Below are 27,861 nucleotides of genomic sequence, written 5' to 3'. Positions count from 1 at the left end.
CTCTGCAGCAAGCAGGCAGCTGGGGCTTATGTTAAAGTAGTGATCTCTAGTTTTCCCCTGGCACTATCAGTGAGTCAACCACAACTCAGATGATTATTGGTTATTTCTTCTTCAATTTGACCATATGCTTTGGAGGGGGTTAAATTCTATATCTATGTACATGGATGAGTGCCAGGCAGGAAAGTGGAAAGCAGAAGCCCTGTGTTGGAATTTTGATGGGGATTGCATTGAATGTGGCAAAATGGCCATCTTCACTATGTTAATCCTACAGATCCATGAGCATAGGAAATCTTTCTATCCTCTGATACCTTCTTCAGTTTCTTTCTTTAAATACTTGATGTTCTTGTCATACAGGTCTTTCACTTGCTCTGTTAGAGTTATACCAAGGTATTTTATATCATTTGTGGCTGTTGTGAAGGATGTTGTTTCCCTAATTTCATTCTCAGCCCATTTATCATTTGTATTAAGAGGGCAGAGATGAACTAGAAACCTAGTGCAATGGAAACTCCCAGGAATCTACAGAGGGAGACCCAAGCTAGGAATTCTAGCAATGGGGGATATGGATCCTGAACTGGCCAACTCCTGCAACCAGGCAAGACTTCCAGTGGAGGGGTTGGGACACCAACCCAGCCATGAAACCTTCTACTCACAATTTATCCTGCCTACAGATGTGCTCCAGTACAGGGGGTGCAGAAATTGTGTGAGTAAACGAGTAACTGGTCAAGCTTGAGATCTGTGCCACAAGAGGGGGCCCACCCTTGACTCTGCTTGGAGGTGCAGGAACAAGACAGGGGTTAGATAGCTCACAGACTTAGGATTTATCCTGGCAAGAAAGAGACAGGTGCACAGGGAGGGAGCAGGAAAGAGGAAGAGAGGTCATGAAATGATTCCTAATGATATTCTTCAGTACTCATAGATTGGTGCCTAGTCCAACTGCCATCAGAAAGGCTTTGCTCAGCAACTGATGGGACCCACAGCCAAACATTAGGCAGAGCTAGGGGAATCCTGCTGAAGAGGGGAAGCAAGATTATAGAAGCCAGAGAAGCCAAGGACTACAAGAATCAACTAACCTGGGACCAGAGGGACCCACAGAGACGAGCTAAACTGCCAATAAGGGAGCCTGCAAGGGTCTGACCTAGGTCCTCTGCATATATGTTATGGTTGTGTAGCTTGGCATTATTGTGGGACTTCTAGCAGTGAGAGCAGGGGGTGACTCTGTCTCTTCTAACTGCTTAGGGGATGGACCTTTCCCTCTTACTGTGTTGACTCATCCAGCCTTAACATGTGGGGAGGTGCCTAGTCTCACTGCAACCTGATACTCCATATTTAGTTGATATCCATAGGAAGCCTGCTGTCTTCTGCAGAGAAAGGGAAGAGGAGTGGATCTGGTAGGGAGGGGAAGTGTGTAGAGAAGGAGAGACTGGGAGGATAGGAGGAAGGGGAAACTGCAGTCAGGATGTAAAAGTAATAATAATGGTAATACAAGCAAAAGAAGAAAGAGAAATGAGCAGAATTCAGAGAAATGTGGGACACCATAAATTACGCCAATAAGCACAGTATCAAAGGGAGCAGGAAGAGAAGAAAGAAATCTAAATAATATCTGAAAACTTCCAAACTTGGTCAAAAGTAAAATCAGAAAAATGTTGAAAGCAACAAGTGAGAAGGAACTTATCACTTACAGGAAGACCTTTGTACATTTGTAACCAACTTATCTCCAAAACAATAAATTCCAGAAATAAGAAGGATGACATATATATATATATATATATATATATATATATATATATATATATATATATAAAGATAGAAAAACTTTCAATGAAGAACTGCACTTAACAAAACTGTCTTTCAAAAGAAGACAAAATAAAAACACTCCTGAAAAAAAAAAGCAGCTGGGCAGTGGTGGCGCAGGCCTGTAATCCCAGTACTCTGGGAGGCAGAGGCAGGTAGATTTCTGAGTTTAAGGCCAGCCTGGTCTCAGAGTGAGTTCCAAGACAGCCAGGGCTATACAGAGAAACCCTTTCCCGAAAAAAACAAATCCAAAAAACCAAAAATAAAAAATAAAAAGCAAGGTGCTGTGTCATTCCACATTTTTTCTTAAACAAAATATTTTGTTTGTTTGTTTGTTTATTCACAATGGAGTGTTCTGTCTGCTTGTACAACCACATACTAAAAGAGGGCATTGGATCCCTTTTATATCTGACCATGCTGGTGGTGGGACTTGAACTATGTACCTCTAGAAGACCAATGTTCTTAACTACTGAGACATCTCACTAGTCCTTAAACATAACATTTCAAGTTCACCACATGAACATAATTCACCTCAATTATGAATTCACAAGAAACCCATATATGAGATGCCACGATGAAAGCCATTACTTTGTATGATAGTCTAAAAAGTTAATAAAAGAAGAAAAGCATGAATAATGGTCATTTTGAATTGATAACAAGCAGTACAAATACATATTTCCTCTTCTCTTAAATGACTGTAATAGAAACTTGATCATTTAAATTATTATTTAATTATTATACTTGAAACAATGTTTCTAATTTTTTAATCAATTTTTAAAACTAGTAAACAATTTAATGGATTTTGTTATAGCTTCATTATACATACTTCCTTTTTATGCCCCACCCCACCGCTCTCTACTGTTACCCCATCCCCAGTTGTGGGTTGCCTTCTTCTCATAATACTCTTCTTTTCTGGTTTTAAGTAACAATATTCCTTGGGCTGGAGAGATGGCTCTGCAGTTAAGAGCACTAACTGTTCTTTCAAAGGTCCTAAGTTCAAATCCCAGCAACCACATGGTGGCTCACAACCATCCATAATGAGATCTGATGCCCTCTTCTGTTGTGTCTGAAGACAGCTACAGTGTACTCATATAATAAATAAATAAATTTACTTATTAAAAAAATCCTTTACTTTCTTTTAACTCTTCTTCCCCATCCATGGACAACTCTTAGCTGCATGATGTACACGTGAGCATGCACACGTACACTCGACATTTAAATCTAAGTTCTGCATATGAAAAAAAACATGGCATTTGTCTTTCTGAGTCTGGCTTATTTTACTTAGCATAATGATCCATTTTCTTAAAGATGTCATAATTTCATTTTTCTGGCTAATAAAATTCCATTGTGTGTATGTATCAGGCTTTCTGATAAGCATCTGAAACACTATTTCCATTTCTTAGCTACAGTGAACAGTGAAGCAATAAACATGGATGTGTAATGATCTTTTTTGGTTAGACATAGAATCTTTTGTGTAGCCACACAGGAGGGGTTTAGCTAGGTAATATGGAAGTTCTATTTTTAGTATTTTGGGCAACCTTCATACAGTGTTCCATAGTTGTCACATCAGTTTGCATTTCTCACCAGCAGTTTTATAAGAGATCCCTTTCCTCTCATCCACCTACAGTTTATTGTAATTTCCTTTCTTGATGACAGTGGTTCTGACTGGAATCTCAAAGCAGTTTTAATTTCCTTATAGCTGTGGATGTTGAACAATTTTCTAAGTGTTAATTGGACATTTGTATTTCTACATATACCTTGAAGACCTGAGAGACTGCACAAAAACAAAAACAAAAACAAATCAGTATTGTAAGATACTAAAAAAATAAAAATGAAAAATAAAAAAGTACCTTTTTTAGATACAAATAATGAACTTGCCATGAAATAATTTAGAAAAAATAATTATTCACAATAACTTACAAAATACTTAAAAATAAATCTAACCATAAATGAAAAACCTCTATCTTTTAAGACACTGAAAAGAGAAATTGAAGAAGATTCTAAAATAGTGGGAAGATCTTCCATGATCATGGACTGACAGATTAATATGCTGAAAATGGCTATTTTACCACAAGTCTCATACAGATGCAGTGCAATAACTATCAAAAGTCCAATGCTAGTTAGTCTTTCTAGAATTAGAAAAAGCCAGTTCTATGATTCACATGGAAGCACACAAGATTCTAAACAGATGCTAAGTGGAAAGAGCAATGCTGGAGAATCACAATTTGATATCAAAGCCCCTATTGCTGAATACTTCACACTTTGGTTGTCAAGTATAGAGAAATCAAACTGGAATTGAGCTGGAAGCTTCACTGCTGCTGATTAGATTTCCTATTGCCACAGGTGCCAGTAGGATGGGAGGAAGAAAATCTTTGAGGATCTTACACTGCTGTGAACTTTATGAGCTTCGGTACTAATGCTCATTCATGCAGCAATTGTTGGTACTCTGTCTGGACTCCACCCCCACAGTTACCTGCCAACAGCAACAACATGCCTGCTATGGGGCTAACCAACTGCTTTTAAAGGTAGATTTGAGGCCTACTCATTCCACAGGAAGGATCCCATACCCGATACTTTAAACCTGGTCAAAAATGAGTGGCTGGGGAAGACATAGTCCTGAAAAACAAACTTACTTTTGTTGTTTAGTTAAATTGGCACAACAATAAACTGCCTTCCAAATACTCATGTTTATATCTCATCCTTAATCAGAGAAGCTTCTCTTCTCAGTGTAGGCAGAGACTTGTGGCTTATAAAAGTGCTGTGAATAAGTGACATTTGAGGACTCAATTCTACACAAGACATTTATTTTACACCACCTGACTAACACCCAAGGAACATGGAGGAAGAGGAAAAGGAAAGGATGTAAGAGTGGAATACAGTAAGAAAGGCAGTAAAATGCCCTCTTCCGGCTAAGAAGTTGCAGAGGTAGGCAGGCCAGTGTAGTATCTGGGAAGCAGAGTCTCTATGCCACTAAGTAGGCCAGCGTGGCCCACTTAGTGAGTTACAGGACAGAGCTACATAACAAAACCCTGTCTCAATAGAAAGGGGTGGGAGGAGAAAGTGGGCAAGGGAGAAGAACACATCAATAGTAGCCAGGAGCTCACAGAAGCTGTTGTCTGCCCATGATTGGATCTATCAACCACCAGTGTTAGATGGGAAAGGGCTTTTGGCATCCTAACCTCCATGCAGAAGTACTGGCTACAGATAGATTCTGGGAGACAGAAGTCATTGTCATTATTCTTGTATGCAATCATGAGCCCACCAAGCTCCAATGCAGTGTTTGAAAACCATAGCCACAGATACCCCTGTTTATATCAACGAGTCACAAAATAAAAATGATGTTTTGTAAATTCACAAATTACATGAATTAGGGAAGGGGATTTGTAGATAGGAGTGAGGAGGGACTGATAAAAATGAAGAAGCTATAAAAGAAAGTATTGGTGAGAGTAATTAGAATGCTCTTTTAAATCTGTCTATTTTTTGAGATGGGGATTTCACTCCGTAACCCTAGATGGCTTGGATCTCACTATGTAGACTTTGAATCTGTCTTCAGATTCAAAGAGATCTGTCAGTCTCTGCCTCTCAAATGTTGGGAATAAAGGTGCATGTCTCTATACCTGGCTTAATTTGCAATATTAAATATAGAAGAAATATGGAATATTAGAACATTCACCTTAAAAGTGTATAGTAGCACACACCTTTGATCCTAGCGCTTGGGGGGTAGAGGCAGGTGGCTCTCCCAGAGTTTGAGGCCAGTCTGGACTGTAAAGCAAGTTCCAAGACAGCCAGGGCTGTTACACAGAGAAAAAGGTTGAGAGTTCAGCCTGGCCTTTGTAGGGACAGAATGAAATGGTTCCTACCCTTGTGACAGGGTCAACAGGTGTGGCCTCTTCAAGTATCAATGGGGTGTGAAGACTTGGTAATGAAAACGTGTCAAGCAAATTCACACATGGAAGAAATGCAAGTTTAGGTTTTGAAACAAGCAGCTAGTAAGAAAGATGTCAAGATGTACACAGGCTTTTGCAAGATTTCTTGAAGTTCATACAGAAAGTTAGTCCATAGTTCTCAGAAGAAGGGTCATCGAGCCCTGATACATGGTATGAGGTTGGTAAAGAGCTTTGCAAGTGGGTGCAGACCCAGCTCCCCCAAGGAGAAGAAATGCCTGACCTTGCTCTTTTCTTGTGGAACACCACTAAGCAGACCTTAAAAACAGAAGCAGTTGATGATCTGCCTCATAGCCAACTTGCTCCTATTGGATTAACATGGGGGAAACTATGCCTTTGCCAAGGCCGTCACCATCACCACCCACCTCAATACCAAAGGCTTTACAGGCAAATCTTGCTATTTATGAAAGTGAACTGAATCAGAAGAGCTGTCTAATCCCGGGGGTGCTTTCTCTTTGGAAAAGGAGATTGTTAAGAAGCACAAGGAGAAATGGCCCCATCTCTCGACAAGCAGTACTCAGACACTATGGGACTGGCAAGAGGTAGGTAGCAAAGGCTTGTCTCTCAGGAGGACAATTTTTGTTGTGGAGAGCAGAGTATGAGGAGGAAGTCTGAAAGAGTTATTCTTCAGGAGAGAGGGAAATAGGGAGGCTGCACATTGGGTATTGACTTGAATGGGGGCAGTTTTGGACCCTAGAGTACAATTGAGAATATCAAAATAAAATTTAGGAACACAGGATTGGACCTCAATTCCACCGCCTCAGTCATATTAACTCCTGGTTCTCCCCCACCCCAACCCCCATGATCATGCCCATAGGGGTACATGGTCCATTGCCCATGGGCATGGTGGGACTAATTTTCGGCAGAAGATCCACCTCCCTAGAAGGGATACATGTAATCCCAGGAGTTATTGTTCTGATTACATAGAAGAACTAAAACTCATGTTGCAGCCGCGCACAAAAATGCAGGGCAGAGGGTTGTTCAAGGGTTGTTGTTGCCATTATGTGTTGGGGGAGGGTCAGTCAGTACAAACTCAGGCCAGAGGAGAGGAAAGCTTTGGCTCAAGTAATCTGGTGTTTAGAGTGAAAGATGTAAAGAAAACCAGGCCTTTTTAAGGAGATAACAATAAATGGATAAGTTGTCAGAGATCTTTTGGATACAGGAGCAGATAGATGACTCTTGTATAGCTGGCAAAGATTGGCCTGCAATTTGGTCCACTACATTCCACTCCTTCCACACTCCATCGTGTGGGACAAGCCTCCTGTGTTGCTCAACGCACAGCCATTTCGCATTGGGAGGAACAAGAAAGTATAGAAACTTTCCAACCTCAGGTGAAACCCTCCCTATCCTTCACATAATGGGGAAAGAGTTCAGTCAAAAGGGCACTTTTCTGCTAACTCCTTCAGATCCTGTCAGGCAGCAGATGCTAAAGACAGGGCTTTGATCCTCATAGGGGCCCTGGCAAAAGGCAGCACAGAGTGTTTATGCCATAACAAAGAAAAGGTAGGAAAGGACCTAAAGCCCCAACCAGCAGGGTGCCACTAGGCACAGCTGCCTTTTCTCTTCCTGTTCTCCTTTCCAGGGTTTGGAGAAAGTGGCACCGCTCCTACTGCCACCCATCAAGCTGTGGTAACAAACAGCCAAGGGGGAAAAGGACCCCAGCACAGACATGCAAATGAATGGGGCAGGCTGCTGGTGGGGGTCGAGCAGGCCCCTCCCCCTCTCCTAGGCCAGACAGAAAAGACATCCAGTCAGCAAGGACCCACCAGGCCCAGAATAGTAGGGGGAATCTTGCTGCTGAGAGCTTATAAAGGCTTTGCTTATGAGTACTTTTGCTCTCAACAGATCTAAAAGATGTGTTGCAGCCTTCATATTGGGGATCATAGCCTTAATAGGTGTGATTTCTGGCTTTGCCTTATCCACTACATCACACAGCACATCCTGTAGATCAGTTATCCTCAAATGTGTCAATAGCACTCATGATCCAGGAGAATATTGATCCAGGGAACTTCACAGGAAAGACTTAATACTTTAGAGAAAGCAGTTCTATTTATGTAAAATCAAATTCAAAATATTAAGATCAGGGTCTCAGTGCAATGCCATTCACTGTTCTGTTGCATTTGTGTAACTCCCTTGGAGTATAATACCTCTGAATATTACTGGTCTAAAATTCAGTCTCATTTAAAGGGGCTTTGGAACAATTCTAATTTAGCTTTGAATATGGATTCCCTATATCATAAGATCAAGGATATTGGTAATTCTAGAGTGGGATCCACTTCTATTGAGCTGTTGCCTCTGCTGTGCATGAGTTTACTTCTTAGTCTTCCTGGATAACTTTGCTGATAAATGGAGGAATTTCAGTTGGTTTATTCTTTGTTTCTGAATTCTGTACTTATTTAATGTATATGAGTACACTATCGCTGTCTTCAGCACACCAGAAGAGGGCATCAAATCCCATTACAAATGGCTGTGAGCCACCATGTGGTTGCTGGGAATTGAACTCAGGACCTCTGGAAGAGCAGTCAGCTCTTAACCTCTGAGTCATCTCTCCAGCCTCAGTTGATTTATTCTTACTGGTTTTGCTTTTCCTTCTAGTCTGCATCAAACAAATTCAGTGCCCAATAACCATGTTCACAATTGAGGATCCTACTCTAGTGTCAAAATAAAAGACAGGAAGATGCTGAGTCCAGAATGACATGGTTCCGGCCCCTGTGACAAGGCCACCAGGTTGTTGTGGGTGTGGGTGTGGGTGTAAGGCTTGTTTGTATAACAATGTACATATTTTAAGTTCCTCCTTTGAAGAATGTCTTCTCTGTTAATGACTCCAAGATAATCCTAGACAGCATGAGTTTGGGAGATGAAACTATCTCAGAAAAATGGTAAATGCTGGGGCCTTTCAGGACAGCCCTTAAGGTTGTGGAAAAGAACTCAAAAAACCACAGATTCAAAAACACATAATTTCTTAAAAAATAAGGATCCAATATGAATTATATGAGGAGCTTCATGAATCTAAAGGAACAAAACCAGCTGTGCTTGAAGTCAACAAGGTACTAAGGAAAGGAAATTAGGGACTGATGATTGCAGCTAAGGTTTTTTGTTTATGCTTACAAAGGCAGACTCCTGAGTTCAGGGTCTGCCTGACAGAGCAGGTTAGGCCCAGGTATGGTAGAAATTGTAATTTCAGGATGGAGTCCCACCTAGCTATCTTGTTATCTGTGCTTAACAGAGGCAGGCAGATCTCTGAATTCTTTTGCTATGTTCAAAGAAATGTGTGCTTGCTGTCTCCTAAGAATTAAGGGGCTGGGGTCACAGGATGCTGATTCATAGGACAATCAAAAGGAATCCTGGAGCAAATGACTAGATTGCAAGAGATGAGCTATCCAGAGATTTTTTTTTTTTTTTTTAGGATAGGAAGAGAGAACTGCTTGGAGAACTGTCTCCAATAGAGAATGGCAAGAGAAAGCTGTCTAGAGAAAGCTGTCTCGAGATCTCCAGAGAGAACAGAATTCAGAGGTAGCAGTCTGGAAAGCTCTCTTGAGGCCACTAGCTTGAACCCACGATTTGACTTGGAGTCCTTTGTTTTGCAGTTTGCAGACACTCCTTCTCTCAGAAGCCCTCTCCAAGCCAAGACTGGTCCTTGGCAGAGAGGTTGCTCAACGGATGCAAAGTTACAGTTAGATAGGAAGTATAAGTTCTAGTGTTCTGTACAGTATAATTAACTATAATTAGTATAATTAACTATAATTTATCATGTAATTTTGAAGTGCCTAGAATAGATTTTTTGATGTTCTTACCAAAAAGAAATGATACATATTTAAGGTGCTAGATATGCTAATTATCCTGATTTGGCCACTTCACAATGCACATGTGTAATGAAGTACCACACTGCAGTACCTAAACAGCAATGAAAAATGTTCAAGATGTATTTTCATACAGAGAGCTTCAGAATACAAAACTATAGAAATTACTCAGAAAAAAAACCAAAAAGCATGGGTATCATAGCCATACTTAAGGGCTTCCTGGATATGACAACAATGGTCTACTGCAGCCCCCTCCTCTCCCTGCATAGCTGGGGGGGGCACTTTGGGGTTTAGAAGCATCTCCAGTGCAGCATGCATGAGAGCCCCCCCAACAGGTACTAATTAACTCAGATGTCCAGTGTGACTATTCCCCAGAAATCCTCACTGTTAAAATTAACATATACATCTTTTTTCTTTTCTTTTTTACTAAGACATGCATATTTTACATTTTTATTTATGTGTGTGTTTGTCTATGTATGTGCATGTATGTACAAATGCCAGCAGAGGCCTGAAAACGATGTCGTATTTCATGCAGCTGGGATTGCGGGCAGTTTTGAAGGCCTATGTGGTTACTAGGAATCAAACTCAGGTCCTCTGGAAGAGTAGAAAGTACTCTTAATGACTGAGACATTTCCCCAACCCCAACAGATGTATGTTTACATTAATGCAATGGTAGTATCTTAAACTTCATTTGTATTTAAAGTCTATCGTGACTAACACTGCTATTCTTAAATTGCTCAGAAAAGAATTGAAGGCCTGGATCACCTGGTTCTTTGTCAGGGATGTACTAGTAAACTAAGTGAATTTTCTCTTGTAAGTCTTTAGAAAACTAGGATTAATAATCTCCACCAAGCACATCATTAGATCTCTGACCGTTAAGCAGAACAAGTGGATAGGACAAAGCTTTCGATTTTTGTGGGAGCAGATACCCATGTGTGTGCGTGATACCCATGAGCATTCCTAGTGTGTTCACACTAGGAATCAGCTCAGAACTTAGTGCATGGTAGGTAAAAATTCTGCCATTGAGATACACAATATACTCCCAGGCCACTCAAACTCTTTTTTAAAAGTATGGAATTTATGGGAGACATGTTAGTTTCTATTACAAGAACCACTACAGACACAGGAGAGCTGGGGCATGATCCCTGATGCCCACTCCTAATCCACATATCATTGCTGTCTAGTTAGAATCCCCTCCCCCAATACATGCAGACACACTCACCCACAAATACAAGAAAAAGAAAGGGTGCTAGAAAAATAGTTAAAGGCAGGCCATAGGACGGGTCCAAACCTTATCACATTAATGACAAAGAAGGTACAGATCACTTCCAGCTGAGGTAGCTTTGGAGGCTCCAAGGATATAGAATCATAAGAGGAAAAAAAGGCAGTAGCCTAGTCGTCGAAGTGGTGGTGGCAGCAGTAGTACACTCCTTTAATGCCAGCACTTGGGAGGCAGAGGCAGGCAGCTCTGAGTTCGAGGCCAGCCTGGTCTACAGAGTGAGTTCCAGGACAGCCAGGGCTACACAGAGAAACCCTGTCTCTAAACCCTCCAAAATAGGGCAATGTATAGGAAAAGAAGAAAATGGCAGTAAGAACAATGAGAGAGATGAAATAGACAGATATTTGAGACACGGTGAGGCAGAGAAGTGCATGGCTAGGTTGGTAATGAGTGTTCTGGGGCTCACCAGAAGATGCATGCTTACACTGAAGAGGGGAGGATTTACTTGTGGCTTTATTCTGAGAAGTAAACTGACACTTTGAAGCAGGGAAGAATGGCATTTGATAGTAAAGTACAAGGTAGGTTGGAGGGACAGATAGATGTGCTAGGTAATCCCTAGAAGGGACAATGTTCTTCATAGATGTTCGGCATTGGAAAAACTCAAATGCTCTTCAGTAAGTGAATGGATATGGAGTAGGATAGCCACAGGACTGAACAATAACTAGAAAGAGAAGAATGGAGTAGCTGTACCTAAAAAAAAAAAAAAAAAAAAAAAAAAAAAAAAAAAAAAAACCAAAAAAAAAAAAAACAAAAAAAAAACAACAACAACTAAAACAGATGTTCAGAGCATTGTGGGCAAGTTTTTCCTCAAAGCGGCAAAACTTGAGCTTTAAAATGATTTAAATTTCATTGATGACAAGGCAGTGACCTTGTGGAGAGATACAATGTTAAATGTCTTCTCACCTTTTATAACTAGTTTAGTGACTGTGTGTCTGCTGGTTGGAATCTTGAAATGTATGTTAAATTCTGGAGCTCCTTGTTGTTGCTTCAGAAAAACAAAAAATAATTTTGCTTTGGAATTGTTAATTTTCTTTTCTTTTTTTTTCTTTTTTTTCTCTTTTTTTTAATTTTCTATATTCTTTGTTTACATTCCAAATGATTTTCCCTTTCCCAGGAATTGTTAATTTTCTTTCTTGTTTTATACAATAGCAGCATTATTCTGAATGAGAAAGACAAGACAAAGTTATATTAAAGTGGAAATCAAGATTGCTAAATGATGCTATGGTTAAAAGCAGATAGAAGGATATGGTTAAAAAGATAGAGAATCTGGGGGAGCTGGACATTGGTGGTATATGCCTTTGATCACTTGGGAGGCATCAGTAGGCAGAATTCTGTGAGTTCGAGGCCAGCCTAGACTACAGAGTGAATTCCTGGACAGCCAGGGCTGTTACACATAGAAACACTGTTTCAGAGAGAGAGAGAGAGAGAGAATAGATGGATGTTGGGGGGAAAATGAAAATGTTCTGGCCGTGTAATGATGCTTTAAAAATCCAAAGATTAAAATTTATAAAATTATACATATAGAAATTCAATTTTGCTATTAATATTTGTAATGGTAGCATCACAAAGAGTAGAAACATTTTGATGTAAATGGTAAGGAAGTATAATTATTATTTATAATTTATGTTACACACTCTTCTCAAATAATAGAAAATGTATCTCCCATTTGTGCTTAATTATAAATTATTAAACATTAAGCCAACAAAAACATTTATTTTTGAGAGCCTTTCTTTCTCAGTGGTGGAATTTTCTGTGCAAACACATCCTGCTGTGATCACACTTGCCCCAGTCCCAACCACACACCCCATTGTCCTTCTCTTGAAATTCCAAGTAGATCTGCAGATACTAGTGAACTCTGGGTTTCAGAAGCCCAGTTTCTTCTTTAAAATAGCACTGTTCTCTTTTTCTATACCCTAGTAATATCCTCTCTGCTTTTTGATAGCAACAATTATGCATGTTGATAGTTTATTTTTATAAACTTTATTGTAAAAAAAAAAAACTTGCAAATAAAAAAATGCCAGTGAAGTTACCGAGAACTGAAGTCTCTGCCTCTCAATGGACTTCTGTAGAGTTAAAATGTCCGTTCTGAAGCTGTGCAGCTTCCCATTGGAGCTTACACTTTCACTACTGAATATATTTTATGCACTTATCTATCACCAAAAAAGAAAGAAAACGAAAAAAGAAAAAAAAATCCAGGACTAAGTTAGAACTAGGAGTACAGTTCAAATATGTGTTCAGAAGCTGTGCAGCTTCCTGTTGGAGCTTACGCTTTCACTATTGAATATATTTTATGCACTTATCTATCACCAAAAAAGAAAAGAAAAATCCATGACAAAGTTAAAACTAGGAAAATGATTAGATTTCTGCCCTCTTTCATGTCTCATGTCCATCCTCTGTATTCAATCCTTCCTCACCTCCTAATATTAGACTTTCTTGTTTTCATTTCTGAAAGTTATACTGTATCCCCATGTAAATTTGTTTATATACATATATATTCTTGACCAGGTCCTGCTTATAGGGAAGAATATGTGATCTTTCTCTTTCTGATATTGCGTGATCTCAGTGACTATTAAACATTCTAAGTGTGTTCATTTTCCTGAAAATTTTGCAACTACATTTTTACATTTTTTTTTTAGCTGAACAGTATTCCTTGCTTTGGTGAATAAAGCAGCAATAAACATGTGGTGTAAATAGCTCTATGGTAGTGTATGGAGTTCTCTGCGATGGCTCTTGTTTTAATGGAGGACTTCGAATACTATCAGGGTATCTGGAGTTCCAGGAATGAATGAATGAAAAACCCTACATGCTTAATAAAGCCCAACAAGCAATAGTACATACAAAGAACTCTCTCTTTTCTGCTTCATTATGAGCACTATTTCCTTACAAACATTCTGTTCTTAATAACAAAAGTTTACCAACACACATATTTCTTTGAGTTCCACGAAAGTTCACTGACTGAAAAGCCGGCTTTTCTGTTTAACAAAGACACTGGCTCCCACAAAGGACAAGGAAAAGAGGTCTGTCTGAAGCCTTTATTTGCAAGTGGAAGCTGCCAGCAGTCATCAATTAAAAGTTCAGACATCTAATAATAGCCTAAGCTCAGCCAAAGAGAGTAGTGGATTGTGGATGCAAAACTAACAAGACAAATCGGCTCTGTTTTCAGTCAGTTTGCAAACGATGCCATTTTAGAAAGATTTTTAAAAGCCCCAACACATCAGTATGTTGTAAATACTGCCCTTTCTCTTGCAGTCATTAGAATATTTTTTGAAACCTTAAAATTGATTTAATGAAGTTATTTTCTCCTCATCTAGTGTGAAATAATGACTATGAAGTGTCCCTTTTTAAGTATCATTTTAAAGTCTGACTCTTAAAACGGAACACAACAGAAAACGACTCAAGAGGGCCAGTGGAGCTAAACATTCCTTCCTTAGATTTGTATTCTTCTGCTACCCCCACAAGGGAGCACCTACAGCCTTCCCCCATTTTAAAGACTGAGAAGCTTTCCCGAGAAATGGTGGACTGTGGGATTTGGGGGGAGGGGAGGGGAACTATAGGGAGCAAGGGAAAGAAAGCACCTATTTCCCAAATTAGGTGAATTGGTCGACGTACCCTAAAAGACTGATCTTTTCCTGGTAATCTGAGTAAGGTGAATAGATACTACTTGGTGACGAGACCAGTTTTATTGTCTCCTATTGGCAAATAGGAAAAATGATTGGCAGTATCGAGTGAAGGGAATGTAGGGGGCGGGCTGCATGTTAATGGGAGGGGTAACCAAAGGCTGGAGCTCATTGATGACGCGTCCCTCACGTGACCAGCAGTCGACGTGTGCAGAAGTCCTTATAGTCTAGGCCCAGTTCCTCAGTAGCAGCTCAGTCCTGCTGGAGAAGGCTGACCCTGCTACTTCCAGGTACTTTACTAGTGGGCGCTGGCTCAAGAAACTGCAGGGTGGAGGGAGCAGAGAACTGGAAGCACACTCATCTCGCACTATCTCCCTTTTCCTAGGGTTCTGCTAAACTATTTTGTGCGAGAGGTTTGGGGCTGCTTAATGAGGCATGGGGCAGATTGGAGGGGAGGTAGCTAACCGAGTCGGGCAAAGAAAGAAAAGAAAAGAAAAGAAAAGAAAAGAAAAGAAAAGAAAAGAAAAGAAAAGGGGAAAGGCAAACTGCGAGAGCCGGAGAGAAGAAACAATAACACTGTGCGGGAAAACTTGTCTGATTCTTTGCCCTCTTGCTGGGAAACAGGGTGCAGATGAAGGCGGGGTTGCCACAAAAGGAGGGAGAAGAGAGGGACACGGGAAAACTTTGTGCTATCCGTTAGCAAGACCTTTAGATTTAGGCACTGGTGTGCTCACCCAGCACTCCTGTCTTTCTTCAGGACTCTTGATCTTTTGGGCGCGACACAAATCGAGGTGCAAGAAGAGAGGAAAATCTCCAGATACCTACAGGTCAGTGCAAGGGTGCAATTGCTTCAGGTCCTTTTGGGTGGGGGTAGGAGTGTGGAAGACACCAAAGCACATCCCAGGGGCGCCACAGCTGCCTCCCATCCGGATTAAGCACAGAAGGCCCCTGCAGATCCTGCTGGGGAAATAGGGTGAAGGAAGGAAAGGGAGAGTCTAAAGACGTTTAAAAGAGAAAGGAGAGGGCTGACCGGACAGTTGCTGGTGAGAAGCTGAGAATGGGGTGACTTGGAAAAAGCCCGAAAGGGCGGGAGTGTTAGAGCCATGTGGTGAGGGAAGGGTTAATTGCTTCCACGCCGCTCCCATTTCAGTGCATGGAGAGGTTTGTTGCGGGGCCTGCTGGGAAAATGGTGGGCTGGAGCCGGGACAGGGGAAGATGGAGTTGGAGTGCAGGGAGGGGGTGTGGGGGGGTGGAGGAAGGGGTGGAGTCAGGAGCTCAGAACCTGACTTGTCTAGTTAGAAAACTTTTTGGCAATTAAGAGACCTGAATCAGAAAAGTCAATCGCAATGGGAACACAAAAGCTTGTCCATTTGCCTGACATCTAGTTGGTTTTGTTTCCTTGTTTTTTATTCCCCTAGGATTAATTCATTAAGAAAAAAATAATCAACATGCAAAAGTCTTGTGATGAGAACGAAGGAACACCCCAGAACACACCAAAAGCAGATGAAGGCCATCCTTCAGAAGATCCACCACAGCAGGCAGGAGAAAATCTTCAGGCTTCGGGAGAAAATGTGAGGGAGGAAACTGATGGAAGCCTTAGAGGAGAGCCTGCTGAACCCAGCCCAGAGCCTAAAGAGGACACTCCCGCAAGGCTTCTGAACCCTGAAGAAGTGATAAGAGGCGTAGATGAGCTGGAAAGGCTTAGGGAAGAGATAAGAAGAGTAAGAAACAAGTTTGTGTTGATGCATTGGAAGCAAAGACATTCCCGAAGCCGTCCTTATCCTGTGTGCTTCAGGCCTTGAAATGGTTTTTCCTCTGATATTGAAATGTGGCTGCTGCTTTCTTTCTCTTAGCATTTTCTGATGTATCTTTGAACTTCCTTTTACTTTTAATAATAATTACCTGGCGGTGTTTTCTGTTACGTAGTTTCTTTGTTACCAGCATCTCATTGGATTTTGGATTTTTGACCCCATTTCCACGTTTATCTTTCAGTTGAAAAGTTTCACATTTATGCATGGAAATATACGATTAAACGGCAGATTGAAAAGCAGCATATTTAGGATCAGCTCACATATATAGGAAAATTCCTAATTATGTGTGTACATGTATAATTATACGTATCAAAAAAACTTAACAGTGCTTATTTTTGGTGTGGTGTTTTAATTTTGCCTTTTGTTTATGTTGATTTTTTAATGAATACGTGTCTCACAAAGAACTGCAGATTTTTTAATAAATGGGAGTTAAAATTAATTTGTAACCAGCTTGTAGAGGCAATAAAGGCACTAAACTCTTGATGAACTATTAAAAAGAAATGTAAACCTGGAATTACCAGAGGAATAAAACTGGCAATCATTATAGACACACTTGGTTAAGACTTGGTCTTTTCACCCTGTCTTGAAAAAAACAACAACAAAAAAGCCTTGAAAAAAGTGGGGAAAATATTTACCTCTAGGTGGAACATAATATGTCATCATATTTGAGAGAGGACATGGCCTCACTCAGCCTGTGCTCAGATGCAGGGTTGGTAAGCAGGGGTGGGGGCTGGGCTTCCATGCCATTCATATGCTGTTGAGTCCCTACCCTTTTCTTTCCTGGGACCTGTCCTGCCTACCAACTAGGGCCACTTCCTGACACTAGGGTCTTTATATTAAAGACCACACTGGATTTCCTTGAACCCCCACCCCCAGTGTTCAATTATAGGTGGCACCACTATTACATCTGGCATTTTATTTTGCTTGGAGCATTGTCTTATTCTGTAGCCCAGGCTAGCTAGGCTGGAATTCATAGCAAATCCTTCAGCAGTTCTGGGGGATCTGATGCCTTTTTCTGGCCTCTACACAGACATGGTACACATGTGAGTACACTGTCACTCTCTTCAGACACACCAGAAGAGGCCATCAGATCCCATGACAGATATGAAGCCACCATGTGGTTGCTGGGAATTGAACTCAACCTCTGGAAGAACAACCAGTGCTCTTAACCTCTGAGCCATCTCTCCCGGCTTCTACACAGGACATGTATTCATGCAGGGTCATGCAGATTTTAACAAAATGTTTTAAAAACTACTCAAGGTTAATGAGGATTTCTGCAGAATCCTTAGCAAAAGCAATCCCTTTTACTTTTCAATATGGAGCGTTTACTCCATAGGCGTTCCAACCAGGTAATAATAAGCCTATTTGAAATAAGCCATTTGAATGAAAACTGTGGGAGAATTACTGGCTATTTTGGGTGGTGTCTGTTGCTTTTATTTTGCTTTTTGAGACAGTATCTCATGGATTTCAGGCTTTACACCAGTTTGCTTAAGTAGGATGAGCTTACTTTAAGCTTCTGATCCTCTGGACTCCTCTTCCCAAGCGTAAGGGTTGCAGGTGTATGCCACCACTTTCTGTTTATATGGTACTGGGGATCCAATCCAAGGCTTTATACACAGTAGGCAAGCACTCTGCCAACTGAGCTTCATATTCCGTCCCCAGAACAGATACTCCTAACAAAAAAAATAAGATCACGCCCTTGCCTTGTAAGAAAAATCTATCTAAAGGCTATTGGCAGGCCCCATTGTTGGATGAGACCCTCAGGGAACATGTGTAAATTGTACAAGGTTTTTTTTTTTTTTTTACATTTCATTTCTTAAAAGATAAAAATAATACAAAGTAAAGATGTGTATGCATGTGTGTGTGTACATAAGAATCCACAACCACCCCTTTCTGCCTACCCCTTACTGAATATTGAAATATTCAAAAACTTTCAAAGGTACTACAGACATGATGAATGTTACTTGCAGAAGAATGGCTATTATATAAATGCTAGATATTACACTGATCCTGTAGAATAAGAGTATCTTCAGTCTGATACCCATCCCATACTGATTTTGACTGATGTATCCTGGTTTTACAAATACTAGTACTATTAACAGATACTTTTATTTTTGCAGTAAAGTTAATGAATTCTATATTAGAATAAAAAGATAGAAAATCTAGATAAGCAAAAAAGGGGAAACTAGAGAGGAGAGCAGAATTCTCTATCAGAAACAATATTTGGATTCCATTAAAAATATTGCTGACATGCTCAGTTCCTTAATCTATTGGTTTCTTTAACCCTCTGGATCCCATGTCCAATATCAATTATTTTTACTTTGAAATTTTAAATTGCATTTATTGATTGTGTGTGTAGGCAGCATGTGCTGCAGAGGAGTGTGTGGAGGTCAAAGAACAATTTATAGGAGTTAGTTAGTACTCTACCATGTGCACCCTAGGACAGCACTCATTTTTTGCAACAAGCACTTTTATATCTCCACAGTTATACCAAATAATTGCAGAGAAAAGAAAGGTACACACACACACACACACACACAGAGAGAGAGAGAGAGAGAGAGAGAGAGAGAGAGAGAGAGAGAGAGAGAGAGAGAGAGATTGTAGTCCAAATGCTGTATTCTTGTCTACATCTTGTCATTTGGTCATTTGGGAAGTATCTTGAGAATGCTGACTTCTGGGGCCTACATATAATCCACTTGATTCTTATTCTGAAAATGGGTTGTAAGTACAACATAGCTAACAAAATGCCCCAGGTAAGTAATGTATACACTAAAGCATGAGGACCATTGGTATGCATAGTGTGTCTTCTAATATAGATGAAGCCCACTAGATTAATAGAATAAGGGTGTTAGAGACATGGTGCAGTGGTTAAGACTATTTGGCTGCTCTTTCAGAGGTCCTGAATTCAATTCCCAGAAACTGTGTGGTGGCTCACAACTATATGTAATGGGATCTGTCGTTCTTCTGGTGTGTATGAAGACAGAACACTCATATAACACTCATATATATAAAATGTATGAATAAATAAGTTTTGTGGGTTTTTTTATTTGGTTTTTCCGAGACAGGGTTTCTCTGTATAGCCCTGGCTGTCCTGGAACTCACTCTGTAGACCAGGCTGGCCTCGAACTCAGAAATCCGCCTGCCTCTGCTTCCCAGAGTGCTTGGGATTACAGGCGTGCGCCACCACCGCCCGGCTATAAGTTTTTATAAAGAAAGATGAATAGAATAAAACTGGTGAATGCTGAAGCTAGATGGGTAGCCTAGCAGTGAAGAGCATTGGCTGCTTTTCAAGAGGATGAGGTGTGATTCCCTGCACCACATGATGGCTCACAACAAACTGGAACTTCAGTCCCAGGGGAGCCAAAGTCCTCTTTTTGGGCTCTACAGGCACAAGATATGCATGTGGTATACAAATATACATTCAGGCAGAACTTGTGTGTGTGTGTGTGTGTGTGTGTGTGTGTGTGTGTGTGTGTTTGCTGAAACTTAAGACTTAGAATGCTTATAAAAACATAAATATGAATTTAAAAGGAAAATATTAACAGTTCTATACATAAAACTTAAAAGCTTCCTGTTTACAAGGAAATACAGAACTAAAAATTAAAAAGCCAAAGACCAGAAATATGAGAGAAAAAAATTTTGAACATCATGCTGAGCTATGCATTTTCTCCTTGTAACGTGAGTAAAGCTTATTAGAAAAAAACCTACAAATGCAGATGAGTTTTCAAGATTTCACCAGTTTTATAGATGCTGCCTGGTTTGGAAATCCCACTAGAGTAAGGTTCTAGAGGATAGGCTCACTGTGACCACTTGACTAAAAAGGGTGTGTATTCATCTCCTTGGTATTTAGAGGATCACTCGGGCACAGGGCACGCCTCTGGGACCTGGGTCTGCCATTTGGTTTTTCTGCTCAGGCTTGTAGCAGGCACCAGCTCTTCCTGTGCTGAGAGTTGAGAGCGATCCTGGACAGACTTACTTGGAGGGCTGTTCCCATTCCAAGCCAGAGCCTGTAATCTCTTCTTCTGTTAATCTTTTTCTTTGGAAAACTGTTTTTTTTTTTTTTTCAGAACAAGAGATAAAACCTTAAAGCTTCCTCACTTGGAAGCACTAGTTTGGACAGACTTTGAGCTAGTAGGTGTCTCACTGGTTCTGACTAGGTCACTTGGGACTGAAAAGTAAGGAGATGACCCTTGCTTCAGAGTCCAGTGAACTAGCCTCCAGAATAACTGACAAAAATGAGGTTAGCTAGCAGATAAGGCCTCCCCCATTTTTGTTCCACCCACCCTGTTCAGACTTTCAGAATGGCCTGAAATGTGCCCTGGCCTCCTTCTATGATGAGTTTAACTCTGTCTGTTTAATGAAGGGCGTCTCAAGTCTGTGTCAGCTCAGACCCAAAAGCATAGATGATCAAAAGTAAAGGAAGGGGGAAAAACTGCCATTCCCTCTTGTTTGAACAACCCTATATTGCAGACTCAATCTTTGGAGACTCGGGGCAATCCAACTGAATTGGTGTTTAGATGCTTTGGAAGGACCTGGAGACATGGTTCAGTGGTTAAGAGCACTTGCTTCTTTCTCCTCCAGAGGACCTGAGTTTAGTTTCCAGTGTCCATATTCATAGGCACACAACCAACACAACCACCTGAGATTCCTGATCCAGGAAATCTGATGCATCTGGCCTCTATGGGCAACTTCATTCTGTGCATGTTCACATGCACATGCACACACTAAAAGAAAAAAAAATCAAAATCATTGAGAAAGCACAATTAAAGCTTCTTTTTAAGGTATTGACAGAGGAAACTGCAATTAAGCAAGTCATATTTTTCATATTTGTCTTTTGAAGAAATGTTTCGGACAACTTATTTTTTAATCTGCTTTTGTTATCTATCTATCTGTCTGTCTGTCTATCTATCTATCCATCCTTCCATCTATCATCTATCTATTTTGGTTTTTCAATACTGGGATTCACTGTAGCCCTGGTTGACCTTGAACTCACTATTGTACTCGAGGCTGGCCTCGAACTCAGAGACACCCCCTACCCTCCAGCCCCCCACACCCACCTCGCTGCCAAGTGCTAGGATTAATTGCTGGTGCCACAAAGCCTAACGGCTTTTGTTACTTTTTAATTATATGCATGTGTGTGTTCGTGTGTGAGTGCGAGCATGCCTATGTGGGGTTGATCATGGAGGTCAGAAGCATCAGATTCCCACCTTTACTAGCAGCGGTGAGCCCTTGGATGTGGGTGTTGGGAGTTGAATTCTGCAAGAGCCTTTAACCTTTGAGTCTTCTGGAGCTCAGCCCCAACTTCTGGCATCTTAAAGAATTCTTTAAGTAATGAGGTGAGAATTCAAATTCTTTGGTTTAGAAATGTAAAATTGGGCCCTCAGGGATGTCTCGGCAGGTGGAGGTGTTTGCAGACAAACCTGAGAACCTAAGTTGGATCTCTGGCACCCTAACAAAGAGGGAGGAACCAATTCCTCCAGCAGGTTTTCTTTTAAGTCTGCACATGTACACACAAACACACACAGAGGCAACTAGATAAAGAAAGAAGAGGGAAAAAGAAAGTAATAAAAGAAAGACAATGAGGTTATGTATATAGATAGCCTTAAAGACAAATAAATGAAGCCCTTATCACTGTGGGGTACCACTTAGCTTCTTTCGTGAAGGGCATCTACTTTTTAACATCTGCTTTCTTAAAAACCAAGATATTTAGAGTGTCCCAGACATAAGACTCTTTGACGAAACAAAATGTTTCTTCTCTACCACCGTTGTTGCTGTGTTCAGCTCTGTAATCATCATTAGCTGTGGGTGGTAAGTGATCACCATGGACTCTGCTTGAGCACAGGTCACAAAATGTGCGATTTGGAAATAATCATTAACCAAGCCCCGGAAACCCATCACTGAGCTTGTTGAGGAAGCACACAGTAGAGTAAGATTTTCTGCTTAGAAGTATGAGATCAGATTGGTTAATTCACCTAAAGTGAATTATATTCATATATAAAATGAGACTAAGTCGTGGAAAGCAGATTAGAAAACTCTATGTTTATCAGTTGTCATTGCTACTGTCAGAACCATCACCTAGCCTTCTTTTTCCCTTGTATAAGAGAAGCAACTTTCAGACAAGTAAAATAAAATAACTAATTCATTTATAATATAAAAACCAATAGCTCAACACTATGGATATTTACAATATGTTTTCATGTCCAATAAAGTAACATAATTCTCAATATATATATAAGCTGGGTGGTTGTGCCCTATGTCTTCAATGCCAGTTTGTTCTACAGATCAAGTTCCAGGACAAACAAGGCCTCAAAGAAAAACCTGACCTTGTAAAAAGCAGCGACAAAAAGAGCAAGTGAGAGAAAGAAATCAGTAAGAAAAGAAGAGCATTATTGAGGTGCGTAGGTATGTTGCTCAGGGATAGACTACTTGCCGAGCATGCATATGCCCCTGGATTGGGTCACAAACACCACATAAAGGTATGTAATTCATTCTAAATCTGCTATAGATGTATGGAGAGAGAAAGTCTAAAAGGGCATATCTTTAGGTGTGTTTACTAGATAGTCACAAGTTCACATTTTATCTGTTTATTCATCTAGTCCAATAAATAATTCCTGGAAGACTTCTATTTATCTGTTTTTGGAGTTTGAAGACTATATCTTCAGCTGCCTTCTGGGCCTGATCATTCAGAATGAAATAAATATTATTAACTAGACATGTGGGTGTAACTCGGCCAACTTTTCATCACTTTTACTATCCATTCCTCAATCTCATCAATTCACAATGTAAAGCGGTTATAGAAGGGAACGCACAAGCTTTTGAGTCAGTGGAAACTGCTTGAAATATGTATGCATTTGCTTTTGTCAGAACTCTGTAAGTGGTCAACAGGATTCTTAGTAAGCTAGGAAATGGACTAATCAGGTTTCATACAAAAGCACACTTGTATTATGTAAGGTTGATGGCCCCAATCTCCATTATATATTTGGCAGCCACGGCACACCAAGGCCTGATAATTTTTGTATTTATTTCCTGTACTTCTTTGGATAGGACCTAAAACACAACAACATGCAAAACAATATTCTTGCCTTCCTAATGCATGTGTGTGCTCATCTACGTGATTTTGCAAAGTTCAGATAAAATTTACATACAGGGAAAAGTACAGCTATCAAGTATGCAACTCGATATGACTAAAATTATAAAATGTAACATTTCCATCTTTCTCAAGTTTTCCTCTTCTTGCTCAATTTCCTGTTAGAAACCAGTCTAGTTATTCCTAAGAACTGATATTCACTTATCTATTAAAGAATTTTAGATAAAATTAAGTGTACTACGGTATGCACTTATTTGTAACTGCAATCTTATCTGTCATTCATGTAATGTTTTAAAACTTCATCGTTGTGGAACTGGGTCTCACTGTGTTACATAGAACAAGACAGACTCAGAAAGATGAAAATAGTTTGCTTTCCTATATGTGCAGAACCTAGAATTATATATTTTTTTTTATCAAGGCTATCCTGGAACTTGCTCTGTACATCAGGCTGACCTCAAACTCACAGAGATCCATCTGCCTCCGCCTCCCAGGAGTTGGGATTAAAGGTTTGCACCACCAATACCCAGCTCAAATTTATATTATTATCATATGTGTATGCATATTTTTGCCTGTGTGTATTTCTGTGCCCCTTTGTGTCCTTAGCATCTGCAAATGTTGCCAGAAAGCATTGACTTCCTTGGAACTGTAGTTATGGAGAGATGGCTGTGAGCAACCTTACAGATGACAGAAATTAAAACCCCATTTTCTGAAAAAGGAGCCAGTGTTCTTAAATAGTAAGCCCCTTCTCCAGCCACTCTAGAATTAAAAAAATAAAACAAAAGACATGTAGAAGAGAAACTACTTGGGGAAGAGAATGGAGAGCAGTAGGAGAAAAGAGAGAGAAATGGGGAAGAGAAGAGGATCGATGCACTTTTTTTGGGGGGGGGGGCGGTTTGGACTTGGTTTTTTCAAGACAGGGTTTGTCCTGGCTGTCCTGGAACTCACTCTGTAGACCAGGCTGGCCTCAAACTCAGAAATCCGCCTGCCCCTGCCTCCCAGAATGCTGAGATTACAGGTATGCGCCACCACCGCCCAGCTTCAAAGCACATTTGTAAGCGTGTATGAAAATATGGCTATTCTTTTGTACAATTAATCTACATTAATAAAAATAGGATTTATCTTGGGTGAAGAGACATATACCTGTAATCCCAACACCTGGGACACGGAGGCAGGAGAATTAAAATTCTAGACCAGCTTAAGCTACACAAGAGAGATTGTCTCAAAGAAACAAATTCAAGAATAAAACCAAGCAAACAGCTGGACGTGGTGGCGCACACCTGTAATCCCAGCACTCTGGGAGGCAGAGGCAGGTGGATTTCTGAGTTCGAGGCCAGCCTGGTCTACAGAGTAAATTCCAGGACAGCCAGGTCTACACAGAGAAACCCTGTCTTGAAAAACGAGAAAAAACAAACAAACAAACAAACAAAAAAACAAGCAAACAAAAAGGCTTTATTATCTGCCAGCTAAGAGGTACATGTAATCCCAGAATTTGGAATGCTTATCATCCCAGAACTCTGGAGGCAGATACACGGTTGAATGTTTAAAGTCAGTGTGAGCTACATATGAAGTTTGAGACAAGCCAGAGCTATGCAACACCACCCTATCTATCTATCTATCTATCTATCTATCTATCTATCTATCTATCTATATCTATATATATCTGTCTGTCTGTCTGTCTATTACCCATCTTTCTACATATCTATACATATATACATAGGTTATAAAATAAATTTTTATACTTATGTGCAAAGGTAGTTTATTCTTTTACTATTATTCCTGCACAGCACTCCAAAATGCAAATACAGAATGGTTTGTTTATCCACTCAGATGCTGTAGGATATCTAAATCCTATGTAAATGTAAATAGGATTGTATCCATTTTTCTGTCTCTTATAATATAATAATTATACATATTTCTATAGGTCTTTTATGCACATAAATTCTCATTTCTCTTGGGAAATATGAAGAAGAACAATTGCTGAATTGTTGGACAATATGAACATTTAATTTTATATGAAGTTGCCAGATAGTTTTCTCAATTCCAGTTGTTTCACATCCTTATCAATGCTATGAAGAAACTACTCTAGATTATAGGCTGTTCAAATTTATCTGAATTCAATGTTACATATAATATTTGAGTAAGGTTTGTGGACCAAATAATAGTTATAATATCAATGCTGAATTTTCTGAATGTTGCCATGATTGTATTAGTTGTTTAGAAGACTGTCTTGTTGGGCAGTGGTGGCACAGAACTTTAATCCCAGCACTTGGGAGGCAGAGGCAGGCAAACTTCTGAGTTCGAGGCCAGCCTGGTCTACAAGGTGAGTTCCAGGACAGCCAGGGCTATACAGAGAAACCTTGTCTTGGAAAAAATTTTTAAAAAATTAGAAGGCTGTCTTGCTAAAAAAATTGCAATCAGAATATATTATATGAAAAAAACCTAATTTCAATAAAAGAAAAATTTCCAAATGAAATGTAATTTTATAAGATTTGTTTTTAAGTTATTTGGCAATGAGGAAGAATGTGCATGTGGGGTAAAGCAATTTAAGCACATTTATTGGTAAATGCAATATAGATGTGGAAATTTACTTTATTATCCTTGAAAAATGTTAAATTATCTACTTCATTATACTTGGAACATTTTGCAAGTACATTGAACCTATATTGTCTGTACTTAATGAAGGGCAATCTCATGTGGGAGGAAAACAAAGCCAGCAAAATCTAAGGCATCAGAACAATCCATTTTAAAAGCTTTTTTTCTGCATTTTGGTGTTGCTTTAAAAAAACAGTTTGATGTGTCCTTGATGAGCAATGTTCTGGACCAAAAAGAAGTAGAACAATATTTTTGTCTTTATCTTTGCTGATTTAGCTTGAAACTATGAATTTAAATGATTTTTAAAGATTTATTGATAAATGTATGTGAGTACACTTCAGTTGCCTTAAGACCTACTCAGTGCTCTTAACTGCTGAGCCATCTCTCCAGTCCAGGTAATGTTGTGGGTTTTTTTGTTTAACTCAACACAAAATGTTATTATTTTAAAGGAGTTGTATTGGCTTGTTCAGTTCATTTTAGCAATACAGAATACTATAAGTAGGAGTTGGGGCTGAGAAAATAATATCCAAAGTTGAAGTCTCAAAAGTAGTCTGAGAAACAAAGTTTATCTGTCACCTCATCCTGCTTCTTTTTTTTGTTGTTTTTGTTTTTATTTGTTTGTTTGTTTTTGACATGGTTTCTCTCTGTAGCTCTGGCTGTCCTGGAACTCACTCTGTAGACCAGACTGGCCTCGAACTCAGAAATGTACCTGCCTCTGCCTCCCAAGTACTGGGATTAAAGGAGTGCGCCACCACTGCCTGGAAATCCTGCTTCATTTTTTTTTACTCGATATATTCTTTATTTAAATTTCAAGTTATTTTCCCTTTCCTGGATCCCCCTTCCCCGGAAGTCCCATAAGCCCTCTTCCCTCCTCCTGTTCCCCAATCCACCCCTTCCCACTTCCCTGTCCTGGTATTCCCCTACACTGCTGCACTGGGTCTTTCCAGGAGCAGGGGCCACTCCTCCCTTCTTCTTGGTCATCATTTGATATGTGGATTATGCCTTGGGTATTCCAAGCTTCTAGGCTAATATTTGCGTATCAGTGAGTGCATGCCATGAGTGTTCTTTTGAGACTGGATTACCTCACTTAGGATGATGTTCTCCAACTCCATCCATTTGTCTAAGAATTTCATGAATTCATTGTTTCTAATGGCTGAATAGTACTCCATTGTGCATATATAACTCATTTTCTGTATCCATTCCTCTGTGGAGGGATACCTGGGTTCTTTCCAGCTTCTGGCTACTACAAATAGGGCTGCTATGAACATAGTGGAGCCCATGAGTGGTATAGCAGGGTCCTCCTGGAGTGTCATGTCCAGTTTTCTGAGGAACCACTAGACTGAATTCCAGAGTGGTTGTACCATCTTGCAATCCCACCAGCAGTGGAGGAGTGTTCCTCTTTCTCCACATCCTTGCCAGCACCTGCTGTCTCCTGAGATTTTAATCTTAGCCATTCTGACTGGTGTGAGGTGAAATCTCAGGGTTGTTTTGATTTGCATTTCCCTGATGAATAATGATATTGAACATTTTTAAAGATGATTCTCAGCCTGTTTCATTTTCAACCATAGTGATAGGCTATGGAAACTCTCATTTGTCTTTCTAAAGGTCAGCCATAGAAACTGGAATCCATTTTACTCACACCAAATATATCTTGAATCTGGATATAAGGAAATTCTCTGACATATCTTGTCTGATAGGGGCTAATAAGAATTCACAAGATGTTCTACAAAATGTCCCACCCTTTACCTGTAAAAAGGAATGATATGCAGGGGCCAAAGGAACTCTGGACATGTCCCACGTGGTTTTACCAGTCAGTGTCCATTAACTCATATCTTTTTTTTTTTGGTTTTTTGGATTTGTTTTTTTTTTTCAAGACAGGGTTTCTCTGTGTAGCCCCTGGCTGTCCTGGAACTCACTCTGTAGACCAGGCTGACCTCGAA

The 27,861-nt window shown here is 40.0% G+C and overlaps 1 protein-coding gene across 1 annotated transcript; it reads left to right on the top strand.

The window, feature by feature from the left end:
* Positions 1-14,615: 14,615 nt before the first annotated feature.
* Positions 14,616-16,790, top strand: Tceal8 (transcription elongation factor A like 8). The gene is made up of 3 exons (XM_052170654.1): positions 14,616-14,721; positions 15,189-15,258; positions 15,850-16,790. Exon 3 carries the CDS (start codon positions 15,880-15,882, stop codon positions 16,231-16,233), a length of 354 nt encoding a protein of 117 aa, XP_052026614.1. The 5' UTR covers positions 14,616-14,721; positions 15,189-15,258; positions 15,850-15,879; the 3' UTR covers positions 16,234-16,790.
* Positions 16,791-27,861: the final 11,071 nt, after the last annotated feature.

This window comes from Apodemus sylvaticus, chromosome X, assembly GCF_947179515.1.
Source record: "Apodemus sylvaticus chromosome X, mApoSyl1.1, whole genome shotgun sequence".
Taxonomy (NCBI): Eukaryota; Metazoa; Chordata; class Mammalia; order Rodentia; family Muridae; genus Apodemus; species Apodemus sylvaticus.
Note: the sequence above shows the minus strand (reverse complement) of the source record. Positions and strands in the feature narration are given on the sequence as shown.

Bases quoted from the DNA above. Each gene is read 5' to 3' on its own strand.
- Tceal8 (XM_052170654.1), top strand. From the start codon at position 15,880: ATGCAAAAGTCTTGTGATGAGAACGAAGGAACACCCCAGAACACACCA.